This window comes from Peromyscus maniculatus, chromosome 14, assembly GCF_049852395.1.
Source record: "Peromyscus maniculatus bairdii isolate BWxNUB_F1_BW_parent chromosome 14, HU_Pman_BW_mat_3.1, whole genome shotgun sequence".
NCBI classification, from domain to species: Eukaryota; Metazoa; Chordata; class Mammalia; order Rodentia; family Cricetidae; genus Peromyscus; species Peromyscus maniculatus.
The window spans coordinates 35673350-35693106 of record NC_134865.1 but is presented as its reverse complement, the minus strand read 5'-3'; the positions used below and the strand labels follow the sequence as shown (position 1 = coordinate 35693106).

The following is a 19757-nucleotide window of genomic DNA, read 5'->3' as shown; positions in this document are numbered from 1 at the left end:
AGATCTAAGAGATACAAATGTCAGAACTTTAGGCCATTGCAATCCCATAATCAAAGCGTTCTGTGTAATTTATAACCTTGGCAAGACATATTTTTGTTTTTAATTTTTCAACTCGTAGTTCTAGAGGGAAGCAAGCGCCATGGTGTTCTCTTCCATCACCAGCTGACTGTGGTGGCTTCTCTCACTTTCTGTCATGAGGGGTTACATGAGATAAAGAACGATATTCACAGAGAGTTCTGTGGAGCTGTCTGAAGTCACTCTTTCAGGAATCTAACAACAGTGTAAGCACAGCTACATGATGCTATGTGGGTGATAACACTCGTGAGAAAAATCAACATGTTTTTATTACATAATTCCTCCCAGTGTTTGCCAGGTCTGCAATGATGATTTGATAAGTACATTTAACTTGTCACGTAGCTTTCCTTCACCCACACAGGTCAGAAATGACAGGCCTACAATTTAGTTCCTTCTCTGTTTCATAATCAGACTCATAGTGAAAGCCATATTGCACTATTTTCCCTATGAGCCTTCTCTGTGTGTGGGTGGGGTGGGGTGGGGGGTGTTTTGCTTTGTTTTGTTTGTGTTTTGTCTGAGTTTACTGTTTGCCTATTTGTAAAAATCATGATAAAGTTCTGTGTATGGGACGAGAGAGCTATAAATAGAGGCTAGAGATGAAAATGAACAGAAGACTGACTGGTCTTAGCACATCCTAAAGTCAGTGGCTACTTAGTGAGCCCTACACAGCACAGTACACTAGATACTGGGAACCAGGATGAAATGACAGTCTTCACCTGAGGTACTGGTACTAAGTTTAGAAAAGAAACTTAACACATAAAGGAACCGCCAGCTAGCTTTATAAGTATAATTCAAAATACATTTTCTCTCAGTTTCACTGGAAAATACACACCAATGTGAAAGAGAAGAAGGCTTTTAACAATGGCTGAGATCTAAAAGATAAAATATCCATGTGTCACAATGGGAAAAGACCGCAAGCTGCCCTAGATCGGATAACAGTGACAAAGACGGACTGAGGGAGACTCACATCTATGTAGCCTTGAAGGACACGATATCTGTGACCAAGGCCTCTCTCTTGGTCTATCTGTTCTTGGACTATCAAAACAGAGCCTTTCCAAGACCAGCTGCAACACACAACTTGCCTTCATGAAAGATGGCCAGCGCCTGTGTGCTGGGAAAACGAAGCCAGCTGTCTTGGTTTCTGTGGTGGTTTGCAAGAAAATGGCCCCAAGGAAGTGGCGCTGTTAGGAGGTGTGGCCTTGTTGGAGGAAGTGTGTCACTGTGGGGCAGGCTTTGAGGTCTCTTTTGCTCAAGCTTCCCTCAGTGTGACATGCAGACCACTGTCTGTTGCCTACAAACCAAGATGTAGGACACTCGGCCGCTTCTCCAGCTCCATGTCTGCCTGCACGCCACCATGTCACACCATGTTATTAATCGACAAAACCTCTGAAAAGGTAATCTACCCCAATTAAATGTTTTTCCTTCATAAGAGTTGCTATGGTCTTGGTGTTTCTTCACAGCAATAGAAATTCTAACTAACTTTCCTTTCTAGTCCCTGTGACAAAATACTTTAATGAAGACAGCTTAGGAGAGAAAGGGCTTGTTTTAGCTCTAATTCCAGGCTACAGCACATCTTTGTGAGGAGGCCAAGCTGGCTTGAACTGGAAACAGCTAGTCATATCACATCCACACCAAAGCAGAGAGAAATCAGTCAATGGAGGCGTGTCCAGAGACCAGGCCAACCCAGGAAATTCACTGCTGAGTCTCTCCCTAGATGAGTCTGGATTCAAGTTGACAAAAACAAACCATCAAACCAGTCAAGAGGCAGTGGAGCCGCTGATCTCACAGTCCAATACAACAGGACTGAGATTGTTTAAAAGTATTTCATAACACGTACAGAATTTAAAATGCTGTGTTCAAAGTGGTGTATTCATGTGAAAATATCCAAGTCTCATACTGTTAAGGTAAATCAACCTAGGATGGCAACACAATGTCATTCAACTTTCTGCTATGACGTGGTCAGTTCTGTCTGTGAGAGCCAAGGCTTCAGCCAAAGCTAAGAGCAGGCATCTACTCTTGTACAACATATGCAAAGCATTTAATCAACATGTTGTTGATTGACAGGCGGGTAGATGTGTGGATAGATGAAGGAAGGAATTAATATTCTCATTAGTTGCTCACATTCAAAATACATGGTTAAAAGGTGGCGCACACCTTTAATCCCAGCTCTCAGGAGGGAGGCAGGCAGATCTCTGTGAGTTTGAGGCCAGAATGGTCTACAGAGTGAGTTCCAGGACAGCCAGGACTACACAGAGAAATTTTGTCTCAAAAAAATTTATTTTAGGGATTTAAAATTACTTCCACACTTTCATATTGAACAACTACCTATATATGCTTCCAACCATAATTTGTGTAAAAGACAAAGGATTAAATAACCTGATTTTAAAAACAAAACAATTATGTATGAATATTTCAAATGTTAACACTCTCATTTCATAAAAATACTATTTTTGAAAGGGATTTGAGGGGAACAGAAATTCCTACAGAGAAAAACACATGGACACATGTAGTAGGATTATACCAGTGATTTAAAAGCAGCAATTTTACTTGTTAATAGTAAAAATTAGGAAGGATAAAAGAAAATGAGGAGAACGATGACCTTCATTTTTAGGCACAGCTTTTTTAAAGGTAAAAAAAATTACACAAAATTCTCCCACTCCATCTTGATTTTCTAGTTATAATTTTTCTCTTGTTTTATGTCACTAATGCCTTTTATCTCACAATATTGGGGGCCTTTTGTAAGCCAGCTTATATAATTTAGGACAAAGGAAAGCCGTATACACATATTTATATACATATCACTTAAATATATCTGCATACGTAATTATATATAATCACATGTCTTATCTATTTATCTACATGGATCATTTCAAAATCAGGCAATTCACATGTTGCTCAAATATTTATTCATACCTTAATACCACTATATGTGTCATATTATACCCACATAAAAATCTCTCTTACTCTGGCAAATGAGAAACAACCACTTTTCTGAAGCACTCACTTCATGGGTCATTAAGTTTGGGCGCTTGTTTGATAGTAACGTGAGAAATGGTGGCCAGAGAAAAATGACTACAACTAAATACCATGTCAGGTTGCTCTGGCATCTTCCACATGTGGTGGACTTGTGTTCAGAGCATTCTGGAGGATCACTGGGCGCATCATGCTCCACAAGTCCCTGTAAACCACCGGTGATTCAGGCTAAGCATCTTCAGGTGGGACATAGGAACTTGGTAGTGAGAAGCCTGAGAAGCACTGACTGTATGTGGGAAGCAGCACATTGCTGAGAAAGCTGGGAATGTGATTTTCCCAATGCCCTGGACACCGTAAGATGTCATCAGTACTGGTAATTACGGTAGATCCTAAGAAGCTACAAACAATTTGGGAGGAAGAATGATACTGAACATACAACACTACACATAACACTGAATGGAGGAGACAAGACTACTTGAGAGCCACTGTGAAAAGGAGTAGAATTTGGTGCCATTGTTTTGGCACAGTGGCTAAGAAAATATCTATGATGTTCAAAGAAAGAAGAAAGTAAAAGGCCCTTGAGTTTTCTACTGTGAATGTAAATGGGATAAAGTCAACTCTCTAGGAAAACAGAAGTCTGAATTATTAATAATACCTTGTAAAAACAAAAACAATTACACTTAATATGTTACAGTGTATTATTTTATTCATTTCCTAATCAGATACTTGAGGTAAGGAAATCAGTTGCTACATTATCATTTCCAATTTAAAGATAAGAAAACCTAGATTCAGAAAAGTTGAATGAGCTTTAGGCATGAATGGCAAGGCCTAGAACTTAAGGTCTTTGAAGCAAGTCTGCTGAGCTGTCCAGAGGCACCACTCCTCAGCCTAATTCACCCATCTCTTTCCCCTCTTTTGCTTCTACTCCAAGTGATTTTTTTAAAAAGTGGATGTGAATAATAGGGCTTGTGGTTTGGGAAAATCCCAAGAATAATGCCGCTTCTTCAAAACCTGATTATAATCAGAGTGACCCTCTTGTCACCAGGCAGGTGCCAGTGGCCAGCACTCCAGTCCTCCTGTTCTTTGCTAGCATCTACAGAAGTAGTTGGTTCAGAAGGAACAAGGCATTTTGCAAAAAGGAATGCATCTCATTTGTACCAGTTATGTGGTTCCTTATGGAGAAAACACACACCCAGAGTCACTGAATTTTTTATTTAGACAAGTGTCACATTTGTTCTACTGACTTTAAATTATTCATTTGTAAATTAATGTACAGTTCTAATTGAGAAATTAGAGTAACACTGGAGGGAAACTAGGCCATGGTTGAAAGTCAATAACATAAGAAAATGAGTGAGTTCAGAGATACAGAAAGGCTTTAAACAACTTGTAACAACTAATATCTGAGGTTAATTTGTCCCCTTCCAAAACAGAACTTAAGAGTGTGGTTTTCATAAACCATCAGAGAAGTCCATTTCCATCAGAAAGGGGTGTGTTATTTCCCAGATACCAGGATTCTTTGTTTTTTATTTGTTTGTTCTTGTTTTTTACTCTAGCTGCTCTTTTGTGCTTTCTTGGTACTCTCTTTAACAGTGGTCTGCAGCACTGGGGACAATGATCATCAACATGGCATCAACAACAGTCAAGTGGCATCAGGGACACAGAGATGGAAGACCTGCTTCAGGGTCTGTGTCCTCCCCATGACCACCCACCTCCCACCACTCCTGTTTCTCCAACTGGCTTCCTGCACAGTTCAAGCTGAGAAACCACCAACTTCTCCAATGTCATTCAAATAAATGTTAGGCTTTTTACCCATGGTGGATTGATGCCCATACTTTCACCATAAAATGACTCACTCTGAAAGCTTTTCATTACTAGGTAGTTTGACTTCCTTTGGTTTTCATCAGACACTTTTCTAAGATCCCCACTCATTGATCTTCCCAATAAAGTTAGGTGGGATGGAGTATGTAGGAAGACCACATCATGGATAGTGACTCACTGCAGTACTAGACAAACAACATAGACAAGACGCAAAGCAGAGCTAGCGCCACGGTCTCTTTTAAAAATGTAGGTATGGTGCTAATTTCATAATAGTTAAATCTATGAAATTCAAACAGAAAAGCTGTGATTCTAAAAAAACTACCACAAGAAATACAGTACTACATGATTTAATATATTTAAATATCATGGAGCTATTATAAAGCCCTCTTTATTCAATATCCTAAAATGTTTTAGTGATTATAGAGTCTAATTGTGGAACAATCTGGGACAAGAGAACAATACAAATCCCCAAAACCTACCTGGTTACAACAAGACATCACAACAACAAAGAATATAACTTCTATATCTGCAAGGTGATCATTTTAATTTGCCCAGTAATTTTCTTTTCCTGAGCTGAGAACCAAACCCAGGATCTTGCACTTTCTAGGCAAACACTCTATCACTGAACTAAATCCCCAACCCCTGCCTGGTTAATATAATATGTCTTCTAAGGCCTACTCATTGTTAGAATGGTAGGCTGAAATGAGCTTTCAGACATGCTCAGGTTGGAGTGGGAAAACTCCACTCAACAGTCAAGATGCTTCACAATTTACATTATTTGTCTTTTAGTATCTTAGCTCACCAACTGTTTAAAAATGACAAAAATAGTGACGAGCTCTGCAAACCTCCTATGCTCACGTTACCTCTCCACAGCCAGCCCTTCTTATGCTGTGGAAAAGATGGAGCAAGCCAGAAAAAATGGAAGCCAAGAAAGACCCAAGGATTTGAGATGGAACTGGGCTCAGAAAAACAAGCAACAGACGCTGAGACAATGTTTAGGTTTGTCTCTTTCAAGCTGTTGTAATTACTAAATATGTATAGTCTTAAGCACAGGTAGGAAAACTCAGAATTGAGAGACTGGTTCATTGCTTATTTAAATATTTGAGAATCTTTTTCAGGGTGTCATGCATTCTGTGACTGGCAGCCATGGGCTTGGGAAGACTTAAACAAAGACTCTGTCAATGTCCTTCACCCTTGCTGATTTTATCCTGAATTTGTCAGTTCCCTTCCTTACACTCCACTGTTGTCTGTCTTCCATCCAGTCACATTCCCTGGCTATTCCTCATCAACATCTTAAGTAAACCTTCTCATTCCCCTTACTGAAGCCTGTTCCTAATGCTTGCAGGATGGAAAGCTAGCATACAAATGAATGCAGTATTCATATTCATAGTTCCAATGTTTATAAATCTATCAGACGATCAGTTGTCAAACAAAATATATTCCACCCCCTACATCAGAAAAAATATACCTTCATTAATTACAAAGCAGGCCAGATTCTAATTTAGAGTTCTCAAATTCTTATGGCTCCATACCAACAAGCTGTGTCAAGAGAAAACCGGTATCCAGATTTGGGACCTTGATTCCCACTTGCAGCCTCAACTCACCAGCATCTCCAATGCCAGACCTCTGTAGATTTTCTCCCCACTATCCTCTCCTGATGGACACCTATTCAAACCTTATCTACCCATCAAGAGCACTTCAGAGGTTTCCCTCTCCAAATTCCCTTTGAGCTAGGTATGAGGATCCTATGAGGACCCAAACTGTGTCATTTCTGTGTGTTCATGGAAATTCCAGCATTCTGTCGTGCACACTCATCAGGACCTGTGTGCTTGCTCTCCACATCAGCTAGAGTACAAGTGCTCTACACTTCTGTGTCTTCATGGAAATTCCAGCATTCTGTCTTGCACACTCATCAGGACCTGTGTGCTTGCTCTCCACATCAGTTAGAGTACAAGTGATCTACATCCAATGCTACAACAATAAAAGACTCTTCCACTGGACTTTGACAAAAGGTCCGTGCTGTGCACATGTGAACGGGAACTGGCTAATGTTGATGTTGAAGCTGACCGTTGACAGGTTGATAGTAACTGTTAAGACTAAACATGCCTGGGAAGGTCTATGTTCTGTGTTTGCACTTCAAGTATGCCTTTAACTGAACTGAATTGGAACTGGGACACGTTTCTACACCACACTCCTTTACAAATACTTTGCAATTTACACGCTGAACACATCCCACAAGTACTGGAGCAATGCACAAGCCCTGAGCCCCAGAGTGGTTTGTGCTCTGGAACGCCAGAAGAGGAAACATACAAAGAACAGTTCAGCTCAGAATGCCCTGGTCTACCTTTCTCTCAGCATTTATTCTGTATGACAATTGGGCTGAGAGCATAAGGGCTTTACTAACGGCAGTGCAGGGAGCCAACTTCACCTAAAGCCTGGCACCATGTCTGCACATACCAGAAAGGCATGAAATAAAACTACAGAACAGCAATGTCTAAACAGAACTGAAAGGTAGCATAATGTTGAAAATTATTTCTGGTCTGGAGTTGATGAATAATGACCCTCATTCCTACCCAGAGATATCTTCATCTTATTGCTAGAACCTATTAGTACTGCCCCGAATGAACAAGAAGACAGGAAAAAAGAGACTTCACATAGGTGATTTAAGATCTTGAAATGGAAATGTATCCTTGTAAGGTAGCGGGAGATCTGACACACAGAGGAGAAGGCTGGAGTATGACAGCCAGAACCTGAGGAAGACAGCAGTCAGCAGAAGGCAGAACGGGCAAGGGATGGGTGCTCGCCCAGGCCCTCGGGACCACAGTCCTGCTGACACCTTCATTCCACCCCAGTGAAATTCATTTTGATGGAAAAATAATACATTTCGCTAATTTTAATCTCAATTAAGTGTTAACTTGGTACAGCAGCCCCCAGGAAATGAATAAAAGTTGGAACTGGTCTTCAAAGAGCTAACATAACTCAAAGAATACCCTAGAGTCAGTTGGGACAAAGCTGGTTCTCTGAGGGGCTGTCCAGCTCCTGTGGTGTTGCTGTTCCTCTGCAATGCTGCTGAAACACGTTTAGGATCCACAGAGCTCTGCAGTTCTCAGATATAAACACAGAAATGAAAACCACCTCATCTAGACCACAAGATCGAAAGTATGCTAGTGACATATCTGATTTATCACACATAAACACACACACATAGAAATGGCCAAAGTTTCTAATAAATGATCCAGAAAGATACTAAGGATGAATATTTTCATTAATCCCTGGATGATCAACAAACAACAGCAAACGTCCAAAGAGTAGATGCTGTGGATACGGGCTGCTCACCAGGAGTGCAGAAAGCATAAAAGCTCGATGAAAAGGTGAATCAAGGCAACTGTGCCACTCAGGACTGAGCACGGGACAGCAGGCGTATAACAAAAGGAGGGATGGAATCCTTCCGCCTGCTCAGAGGTGGGGAAATCTTGAGGCAATGACGAAGTGGAATACTGTGATGGAACCAGGAAGGTGACACCAGGCACTAATCTCCTCAGCAGAGACAGACCTATAAACACGGAATTTCCCCTGACATTCACAAAAGGGAGGTCCAGAACAAAGTTCGGGAGGGAGAAAGCACAACTATATATGAAGCCATCCTCAGCAAACATGACACTTCACTATTCATACAATTATACCTTTTATGTACCACAGGAGAAAATTCATGACTTATTTCCCAAATGAGGAAACTGGACAAAGGGAGATTTAGTGAGTAGCAGATAGGGGACTGGTGTTTCCAGAGCTCAGACTTAAGTCCTTGGACTTATATGAATAATCTTAAATACACATTTGCATAGCCTTTAATTAATAGCTAAACAGGTAAGAGAAAGAATGAACCCAAAGCAAAGAAAGGGGGTTTCTTTAGGCCCAATGAACATGAACACTTTTCTACTTAGGGGTAGAGAGTGGAAGACTGCAAGAAATACAAGGGCAGCTGAAGCAGAAAATGTCAAATCTTAGTGCTGAAGAACACACAATCACAACAGGATGTAGGCATTTCCTTAATGATCTTGAAGTTATAACAAGTAAAATAAACAATCTAGCCTTAACATGTCACTACTCCCTTAAGACGTCAGTTTTCCTTTGTAGTTGAAGAATTAGTCACTCATTTAGACTGGGGCAAGTCCCTGTGGATTCAGGGAGTTTGTGATCAACTAATGGGCTGTGGTGTTACTGGGAGCAGATATTGCTCCACAGGGGGCTGGACCATTGCATCATTCAGGGCTGGTGTGTGACAAACAAAGCCTACCCAAGAGGATCCCCACAGTTCTGAGAGGCACACTCCTGTTCCTGATCTGTAGCTGAAGGTTTTCCTGTGCTCACCCGGCACCAAGGTCCCACAGCCACTTATAAAATTTCTATGTCCTATCTGATCCTGTAACCACTCAGACCCAAGTAAACACACAGAAGTTTATATTAATTAAAACTGTTTGGCCATTAGTTCAGGCCTACCACTGACTAGCTCTTACACTTAAATTCAGCCCATTTCTGGTAATCTATATGTTGTCACATGTTCTGTGGCTTTACCTGTGTGCCATTACATGCTGCTCCTGACTCCGCCTTCCTGTTTCCAGAATTCTCCTTGTCTGTTAACCCCACCTATCCTGATTGTCTACTGGCCAATCAGCTTTTCATTTATCAACCAATCAGAGCAACACATATTCACAGCACACAAACCATCCCACAGCACCTCATATGATAGGATAAAAGGGTAGATTATTGAATCTACTTTTTTATCCTAGCATATCTATATCCTATATTTCTATATTGCTGATCCTCATTTTTAGATGCTTGCCACCATCTTCAGGAAAATGGACTTGCAGGGCAGACAGGAAAGAAACCAAATTTGATTAGATATATCCCATAGTAAGAGGTCACTTTCTCCATCAATTGGCATACTACAACATGGTCTACCAAAAAGTAAAAAGCACATTTTTAATGGAAATGCACAGAAAGTGTAAGGTTTTGTTAGTGTCTGTGAAGACTGCAATTATTTGTGTACTTATAAATTCATCATTTTAAACAATAAAATCTAAAATTTCATATAAGTTGAAAATTTGTCAGTTTTAAACTTTTTGCTATTTACTACTTGTCCTCAAAAGATAGCTCAGTTAATAAATGTCTTGTAAGCATGAGTTTGATCCCTAGAACACATGGTGAAAATACAAGACCAGGCATGATAGCATGTGCTTGCAGTCTCAGTGTTGGAGTGGCAGAAGCAGAGATCCATCCCTAGTGCTCACTGGCCTAACAGCCAGCCTAGACAAAGTCAAATTCCTGATCAGTGAGAGACTTAAGTGTCTTAAAAAGAAATAAAATTGGACAGCACCTGAGTAATGGCACCTGAGGTTGTCCTCTAGCATCTATAAACATACGTGTTCTCACACACACACACACACACACACACACACACACACACACACACACACTACAAGCATAGTTACTAATAATCAAAATTGTATTAATTTTTAAAGTTTGAATTATTAGGTCAAATTAAAAACTAACATAAAATAATACCCAATGAACAAGGGAAATTCCACAAAGGTTCTACCTCTAAATAAAGAGTTACAGATGATCAATGGTTGCTAAGAGAGAGACAGAGAATCGGCTTCCTCCTAGGATGAGGTCTCACATAAGTTTTCAAATCACAAATGGTCAACCCTAGACACATGTACACATAAACAAAGCTAAATGAACTCATAAGTTGAATATGCATGTATCTACAAACACACACACACACCAATAATAATAATAATCAAATAAAAGGTTATGAATCTAGGAGGGCAGGGACATGGGAGGAGCAGGAGGGGGCAGGAGTGATGTTGAACAACAGGAGATGGTCCTAACCCAGGGCACACAGTCAAGGGTAGGAGGCCCAGGAGCAAAGGCCGCTGAGTTTTAACTACTTCCACTTTCATACAAAAAGTGGCAGATTCTTGTTCAAACCTGGCCCTTTTGTTGGACTTTTGTCTCATAAATGGACTTTCCCAAGTGGGAATTTTAAACTTACTGCCATTTCAACATCCAATCAGATTCCTGCTTTCACTTAGATGGCCCAATCAGCAATATAGACCCTACCAAATCAGAGAGGGAGAAAGGAGGTGTGTGTGGAGTGTTATTTTTGCTTGGAATAAGCCTTGGCTGTGTTCTGTGATCATGAATTTCCTTTAACTTCTTATTCAGTGAAAAAAAAAAAAGCCCCATTAAAAGGCCCCTAGATTGCACATTGTAGATATGCATTCATATATGAAGTTCTCAAAAAATTAAATTAAAAAAGAAGCAATTCCAGCAGGTCCCAGATGTTAGGGTGGGTCAACCCAAGTCCCGGGTGTAGGCCTGGGTGGTTGCTGAGTTGATCAGTCTGGGCCACTGGGGCCACCTGCCTCCGGTGAGAGGGTGGAGCCAGCTCCCCTACACCAGTGCCATCAGAGTCAGTTCTCACTGGCTTGTGGTGAGGAGTGGGGCCATCTCTCCCAAGTGCAGGTGCCAGCACTCCCAAGAGGGTCAGGGCCATGGCCAGCTCTCTTGCTGCAGTGTGAACATATTGGACATACATCTGGAATCTCAATGACAAACCAAAGAAGTAACTACAATGACTCTGAATATTCTTCTTAGCAGATAAGGATTTTAGAAAAAAACCCAGAGCAGTTTCCAATGAAATTACAACACTAATAGGAAGAGGAAGTGCTCTTCAAAGCTAATTAGGTGTTAATTATGCAAGGAAAGTTGAGAAGCAGCCATCTACCTTAAAAGGAAAAAAGCCACAAAGTGACCCTGAAAACAACTTGAAACAATTTCATAGTTTCTCCATTTCCTGGAACCTTATGTAAGACTTTAAAGGAAAATACACCAAGCTTTTATCCATGAGGCACTTGTCTGAATATTAAAGTAACTCCAAAGTAATATGAATCAATGCTTAAGTGTTAGTGTACATTATAAGATTTAATGATTATAATTTTCATGGACAACATGACAACAATCAAATCCATAACATTTCCTCACCAAGTGGGAACTCAGAACATTGTCAATATATACAGAAAATACAGAAAGAACCAAGGGAATGAGAAAAACAGGGCATAAGATGTAATTGCAAATGAAGGCTGGGGCCAGGTATGTGCCTGGAAACCCTGCACTCAGGAGACAGAGGCAAATTATCTATTGCAAATTCAAGGACAGTCTATTCTATAGAGCAAGACCCAGAAAAGCCAGGGCTACTCCCCAACTCCCAGAAAATGAGGCAAAGCAAATGGAGGTTTAAACAGGCACGTGGATTTTGCTCCTAATAGAAAACGTTGGGCTTCCTCAGAGTTTACTAGCTTACAAACCATTTATTATTAGAGATCTTAGCTTCCTAGTAATAAATGAAGACACAGTTAATCATGAATGGAAAAGACTTCTATTCACTGATTCATATACACAAACCAAAAACAATATAAAAATTGAGTACACACAGGAAGCTGTAGAAAGAAAAGCATTGGAGGTTATTAGTAAAAGTTTGGGCTACCTTATATCCCCTTTGTATTCCCTTAAAATTACTACACTTTTTTAAGAGTGGGGGGGTGGAAAGGAGGAAGACAGGAGGGGTGTTTGGGGTGCCTTAAAGGCCAGCACTAGGCAATATAGAAGGGGGGAAACCATATAAATGTCCATATAATGCTGCTAACAAAAGGCTGCCCATGTATATTTTGCATAAGTACCAAAGTTTAACTCATGAAGCTTTAGATAATACCTAGTCAAGCACTGCTTTATAATTGTGTTCTTGGAAAAATTAATGTAAAACATTGACCACTGTATATTTGGCCTGGATTTTTAAGCTAGCAATCTAAGCTATGAAGGTGTACAAAAACAGGACTCCAATATGAAATAAAGAACAGACAGTAAAATCATGCATAGTAAGTTCAAAGTTCTTCTTCCTCAACATATATGCAACTACAATTTCAGATAGGCTGCTAGGATATTAATATATGAACTAAGGCCATATGAAATGTACATCAGAGGCCCAATGTCTACTTACTGAGGAGTTCCCACTAATAACTTAAATTTTCTGTTGGCTACATTAGGCATTGTCTAGTTAACATGATTCATAAGAAAATCTTACTTGGACAATGATTTAAAAGTGTAATAATTGATTCATCCTTACTTTAACATGTCTGTGCCCCTTTAAAAGGACCTTACTTACCTCTTCAATTGTTGGCTTAATTAAGAAAATATCATCACACCACAGTACATATTTGTGATACCTTATTCCCACTCATAAGCATCATACATTTTCAAGACACATAGAGGAGAGATGAGCTGGCTCTTTACCACATCCATTCCCTTCTTATAAGGGTACAGCTATACTACTCATTTCTCAGACTCTTTTGTAGTTAGGTATGCCAGGGGAATAAATTATACTCAATGGTATGTGAACAGAAGCACAGAGCCTGTTAAGGCAAGACATTCACCTCTTCCATTTCCCTTACATCATCTACACAGTAAAGTGCACAGCATCTTGAAACCATCTGTTAAGAAGAACAAGGAACCAGAGCTGCACTCGGCCTTGGACAACAACTAGAAAGGACACCCACCACTCAGTAATAAAGCATTTCTAGACTTCATATGACAAAGAAGTAACCTTGCCCTCTCTTTGAGCCACATTGCAAGGTTTGTTTGTAGTGTTATAACAGTCAAGACAATGAGCAATGTCTAAACTGTGAACTACCCCACACATGTGAACTGTGACTGGTAAAACTGAGAATAAATGTTCAAATACATTTACATGGAATAGTGTAGAGAAAGTCATGTCTCCTTGAACAGTCTAGAGAAAGGCATGTGTCTCACTGGACACGCTACAGAAGAAATGTGTCTCTCTACTAAAGGACAATCTCTTGGGAACTGGAAAATGAACAAAATGTTTGCTTCAAACTTAAACTTCAATTTAAGAAATTTTGACTTAGAAAAACAACAAATCGCTCATCAGTTAAGTTGAAGAAATATAATCCAAAATAATTAATAAATTTATAGCAGTTCTTCCGATGAATACTGCAAGCTGAGATGAAATCTTGTCACAGCACACGTCAACAGACTAATCTATTTTACTGTCTTGAAATATTTTTGAATACTATTTGGCTAAGAGCCTGAAGATGTTTTAGTTACTTGGTGCTTCATGTAATGGGATCTGACCGGCATCTCACTACAAGCAGGTTTTGTGTGCATCTAGGGAAGTATAACCTACTTGATTTGTGCTGTGATTCTATTTCATTAGCTTCCATTTTTATGGTAACATATTGGGAAAAAACTGGAGAAAAAAATACTCACTTGGACATTATGATATTTGTTTGCAGCTTTGTCCTGGTTTTAGCTTCCTACTTAATGACTAAACGGCCCCACAGTGGGTGATGCGCTGGAGTGAAAGTGGTGAATCATTAAAGAGTTCGTAAATTTTCAAAACAGGGGCAGGCCTTCTGGGTCCCATATGCTTCTAGAAAACTCAGTCTTGTGCTGTATTAATTGAACCGCGAAGCCTTTATTAGTTTCTTTTAAAAACGCTTGCAGCGAAGCTTTTATTAATGCTTGCCCTCGAATTGTTTATGCTACTTAGCATTTCCATAACAATTTATATTTCAAAGAACTTTTTGATCATTAGTTAAATCTATTCTACATTTCTATAAGGGAATGCAGCTGTTGAGCAAAATAGAGACACGAAGGGAATTTCCTGAACTAATTTTTGCCCAAGATTTGCCAATGAATAAATGAATAGAATATGAGAAGATGAACAGAAGACAGGCTTTTGTGTAGCTTTTACTTGAATAAATAAGCTTGTTCTCTCACTTGTTGCAGGTAGAATAGTTGTTGTGAGTATTTCCATAATGATGAGGAAGGGAGAATGAAATATGGTCATATAACAAACTCTATGAACTGATTGGTAAGGAGAGCTATGGCCATAGTACTTTAAAAAGCTACTGAGAAGCCCCAAAGTCACAGTTTTTCACAGTTCTAGAGATGTCATTATACATCGGCTCTGTGCTTAGAAAATTGCATGGATGCATTTTCTAGAAAATTACAACATTAAAATTATGTTTGTCAAAATTAAAGATCATGCCAAGATCATTTTAGGGTTGATGTACCCAATTATTTTATTCTTTAAACAATTCTAGCTCAAACACATTTTCTGAATTCTTGGGTATGTACTAAAAATCTGTTGTGTGGTAATACAGGTTTGAACTGCTCTTGAAGAAAAAAAACAAATGGATTCTGTAAGTGTCTTTTTGACCCATCTCTCACCTCGTAAAACTGGGATGGCCCAGAGAGCAGAGACCTGTAGGGCTGGGGTTTCCTCACAGAACATACCTCCTCTAGGTCTTCACGCACTAGCTGTTTCATCCAATTACCATCAGAGAGAGAAACTGCTGAATTGTAACGTTAGTAACAAAAGAAACTTACACAAGGTACAATTTAAAGATGTACTTTCTTTGCAATGCTGTCAGATGAGAAATCCTAGTGTTTTTAGACAAATTAAGAGTGAGAACCTTGCACTTGGCAATGCCCTGCATCTAACCCTTAGTCCTCTAGGGTTATACTGTAAAGCTCTTTGGAGGACACAAGCCTAGGAATCTGCATTTTGAACACAGGCCTACATGATTTCTTCTATCTGTTGTTTAGCGAATACAAAGTTATCTGAGCCTTTAATTTCTTCCCTTTGAAATTTGGCCATCCTTATAAAAGACACAAAATCTAGACTGCTGTCCAGAAGAAATAGGTTTATAGTCTTACACTAAAATACTTATGGCACTGAGTGGGCCAAGACTTTACTGTTCCTGTCTCTCCCTCCAAGAGTTTTATCCATAGACAGAATGTGTGTGTTAGTGAGCTGTGTCCCTGATAGGTAACATACTATGTAGCAAAAGGTAGGCACTCAGGAAGTGGTGAGTGGATGGACAGATATTGCAATTGCAGCCATCAGCTGAACACAGCAGAGACAGACTTCCCTCCATACTCCCCAGCGCCCAAAAGAATCCCCAAAATTCTAACTTTGAACATTATTGGGGTAGCAAGATTAAAATAAAAACCAACAAATGCTATATACAAAAAATCAGTACTTATTGTTTGACTGAATACATGATCAAGACAGTAATCATTTTCCTTGATATCAACTGTATTTGAGTATGGATAGAAAAATGTTTTGAGACTAGTGTCTATGCGTGGGGAAAATAAGAATTCACGCTACTACAGGACCAGTTTTCAAAACAAACATAAATAATCTCAAGACTATTAAAGAATTTTTGGAAGCACTGGAGTAAGTGTGTCTTTTCTGTCTTTGAACAGCCCTGAGAGCTGTTTATGGAAGAGAACAAAATAAATGGATGATGATTGCCTAAGTCCAATGCAATTCTGTTTGGAGTTTGAAAGAAAAATGTAAGAAAAACATTTTCTGATTGAAATGATTTCATTTTTATCTCACCAATGATATATGACTGGTTCTACAGTTAATCAGGATCTTTGTATAATGTCAAGCAGAACTACATATATGTTAAAAAAGAATATACAAGAAAATATTAGTGGACCTAAGATCAAATGAGCTCCCTTCATGGCTTCTTGTTTATCGATTTCTTTTTCACTTCTCTAATTGAACAATTGCCATAACTGGCAAGAATTTTTGCATTAAAATAGCGGCCTCAAAGGATATTTTCATACTATAATATCAATATCATAAGATCAATATTCTGTGGAGCAGGGTATGTTTACGCTAATTGCCAAATATTACCATGAGAAAAGGTATATTTCACCATGGAGGCTCTAAATTAAATATCTTTTGTAAACTATGTAATTTTGAAATATTAAATTTAAATTAAAATAAATACCCATATATTCAAATGTGACATAGATAATAAAGGTATTATTTTAAGTTCATCTCAATAGAAATGGTAATAATGCTAGCCTGTAACTGTAGTGAACAACACAGTTCACAGAACACACTTTATCAGGCTCTATGGGGATGAAGAAGAGAGAGGAGAAAGAACAAAAACTGAGACCTGCAATTCCAAGGCTTGGCCTGAATGCAGCATCCTTGCCAAAGGGAACTTGGAAAAACCAATTCTTGTCCCCCCCCCCCACAAAATGTATTAATTTTTTTAAATGTGTATAAGGCTTGTTTAAACAAACTAGATGACACAACCCCTATTATAAACACAGTTGTGATCAAAACTCTGGAGTGCCTTCACTGCCCCCTTCACAATCAAGTTAGAGTTCCCCATAATTCCCAGTCGAGAGCCCACGGGAGTAGAGAATGGCTGATGAGATGGGGACTTGAGAGCGAGCGGTTCATCCTGGTGCAGCACCCCAGAGGCCGGAAGCATTGGCAACAGGCTCCCCTTGATCAACTCTGGATGTAATATTACTTTGGCTTTGACCGAGAGAATGGAGTAAGTCAAATATATCGCCATGCCACAGAACACACGGAGATAAATACTCCTGTAACTCTAAAGCAGAAATTCTTTTACAGTCTATGTGACTAACATCTGGTAGTTGACCCTACTCCATCCTCTCAAAACTTGGATCATATTTGCTCTAAAAGCAACTCCCTGTTCCTGGTGGAATGGGTGTGGCCTGCCCTGATAACAGTACTTGAGCCACACATATCACTTTTCACTGGAAGTGAGATTAGTATTAAATATGTATATAGGAAACAGGACAAGGAGTAACCAAGGGTGGGGAGTAAAATATCCTTCCTGTGTGTCTAAGAGATGGAGGTGGAGTCAACACATACACTGACTCCCACATCTCACAGCATAACTTAAAAGCAAATAGAAAAACCGCAGGTATGAATTAAATTCTTGCATCATATTTAACATTTATAACTACAGAAAATTTAATCTGAACATTCTTTTAGAAACAGATGAATCAATGGCCAGTGCTCAGACAACAATGCAAATGAAATTGCTCAGAACGTAGACTGGGTTAATAGAGAATTCACTCTAGAATGTAAGACCCAAAATGTATTATGTTATTATTTAATCTTAATAAAGAAAAAAAATGTTCCTTGATGATTTCAGCTAGCTGCCTGATTCAAAGCAACACAAAGCAATCTCAGTTCACAAAGCATCGGGACTGACCTGGCTGCACCGGAGAGCTCATTGTGGGTATCAGCAGGGCTGATGGCTGAAGTTGCAGAGTCACAGGCTGCTCTCAGCTGACAGTGGCTGTCCAAGTGGGGATGGCAGAGGAGAAGCCTAGAGTGTAAGAAGAAAATCACACTGTGTAATACACAGACTATGAAGTCCCATGAAAACCAGGGAGCTGGCTGTAGGTCTCAGCTCAGCTACAACTTACTCGGGTCTTTGAGAGGCACATCAAGCTCTCATTTCTCTAACTGTCTAGCAACTGGGGTTAACACTTGAGTGCTGTGGTGTGTGTCTAGTATGTATATGGCCCTAGGTTTGATCCCCAGCACTGAAAGGGGGGGAAAGGCCAATGTCCACCTTGCTTGCAGCACAGGGATATTGTGAACATGAAGCAACAGGAATAAAAGGAACCTATGAGTGAAAAAGCCCTTCATGTGGCTTCCAACTTGCCATTTCATGACTGTTTCTATTCCTATAGAAACTGGAAATCAATTTGTAGGGGTCTGGATATAAATATCTCACTACATAGCATTTTTAGCTATTATTGTCAAATATTTACTGGTAGAAATAGAACCAGTTGGTAGGGGAAAATGAATGGCCTAAGAAAGCAACAAATGGGTCATAAACCATAGGAGTGACAAAAATCCCCATTACAGTCTCCACTTCTTGAAATCTTTTGCAATCACGTTCCTGCTAAAAGCAGTAAGAGCCACTCTTTCTAGGAGGACCACTAACAGGATGGACTCACTCCTTGAAGGGAATTTAAGGGGCTTTCTGCTTTGTGTCTGGATGCACTCCCACATCTAGGCACTTAGAGGAAAAGCTATTCATTCCAAGGACATTCATTTCCCTAACCATTTACTGGAAAGTCAAGCTTGAAAAACAAAACAAGAAACTTGAAGCTATCCTTAGTACGCATCTTACTAAAACAGACCTGACCTGCAGACCCTGGCGCTCTGAGAATCAGGTCTCTCTGCCTTCAGAAAACACAGCATATTTATTGAGACTAGTTCCCCCATCAGTATTTTGAAAGTGTTATTACTATTTTTGCAAGGAAGTATAAAGCTGGATATAAATACATATTTCTTTGAAGAACACCGCTAATGCTGTAAAGATCTCCAAATGGAAATCTGCACTGAGCTACTAAAGCAGTCTAGCAGGGTGGCAGGTCTGTGGAGACAGCTTTGCACTCTCTTCAGGGTTTGATAAGTACTAAGACTTAATAACATGAAAACTGGGCATTTTGGTAAATCCTTTTCAAAAGTAGACTGGTGTGTTCATTTTATCAGCACTATCAATAGGTTTGTGATTTCTCATCAGTAAGAAAGCAGCATCTCTACAAAAGGGTGGAAAATACAGAGCAAAACCCTTTGTTTTTATATAGAAAAACAGTCATTCTGACACTGACACCTTAATAAAAAGATCTCAGTATCATACTTACTGTATAATGTCACCTGCATAGCTCCTCAGAGTCACAAGCTACATTTAGACATAGTGCATCATCATGTTTGAGTAACTGTTACAAGAGCTAAATGAATAAATAATCTTAGGCCTCAGCCTTTACTCACCACCCCTGCCACTGCATCTTGCAGGTAAAATTCAAGATGGTTTCTGCTTCATAATTCAATAAAAATAAATAAAAGAGTAAGTTTTACTAGGATTTAAAATTATAAGCTATTTTAAATAAACAAATATGGCTTCATAATTTTGTCATTTTTGTATTTTTTAGAACGTAGCCTGAAA

General features: G+C 39.4%; 1 protein-coding gene across 5 annotated transcripts in view; it reads right to left on the bottom strand.

Moving 5' to 3' along the window:
* Hdac9 (histone deacetylase 9) overlaps window positions 1–19757 on the bottom strand; it is an 844224-nt gene that overhangs the window by 753825 nt on the left and 70642 nt on the right. For all 5 annotated transcript variants that reach the window (XM_042260715.2, XM_016002464.3, XM_042260719.2 and 2 more), the window contains exon 2: window positions 18006–18122. In XM_042260715.2, coding sequence (XP_042116649.2) covers window positions 18006–18027 — 22 coding nt within the window. In that variant the 5' untranslated portion in view covers window positions 18028–18122. The remainder of the gene's footprint in view (window positions 1–18005; window positions 18123–19757) is intronic.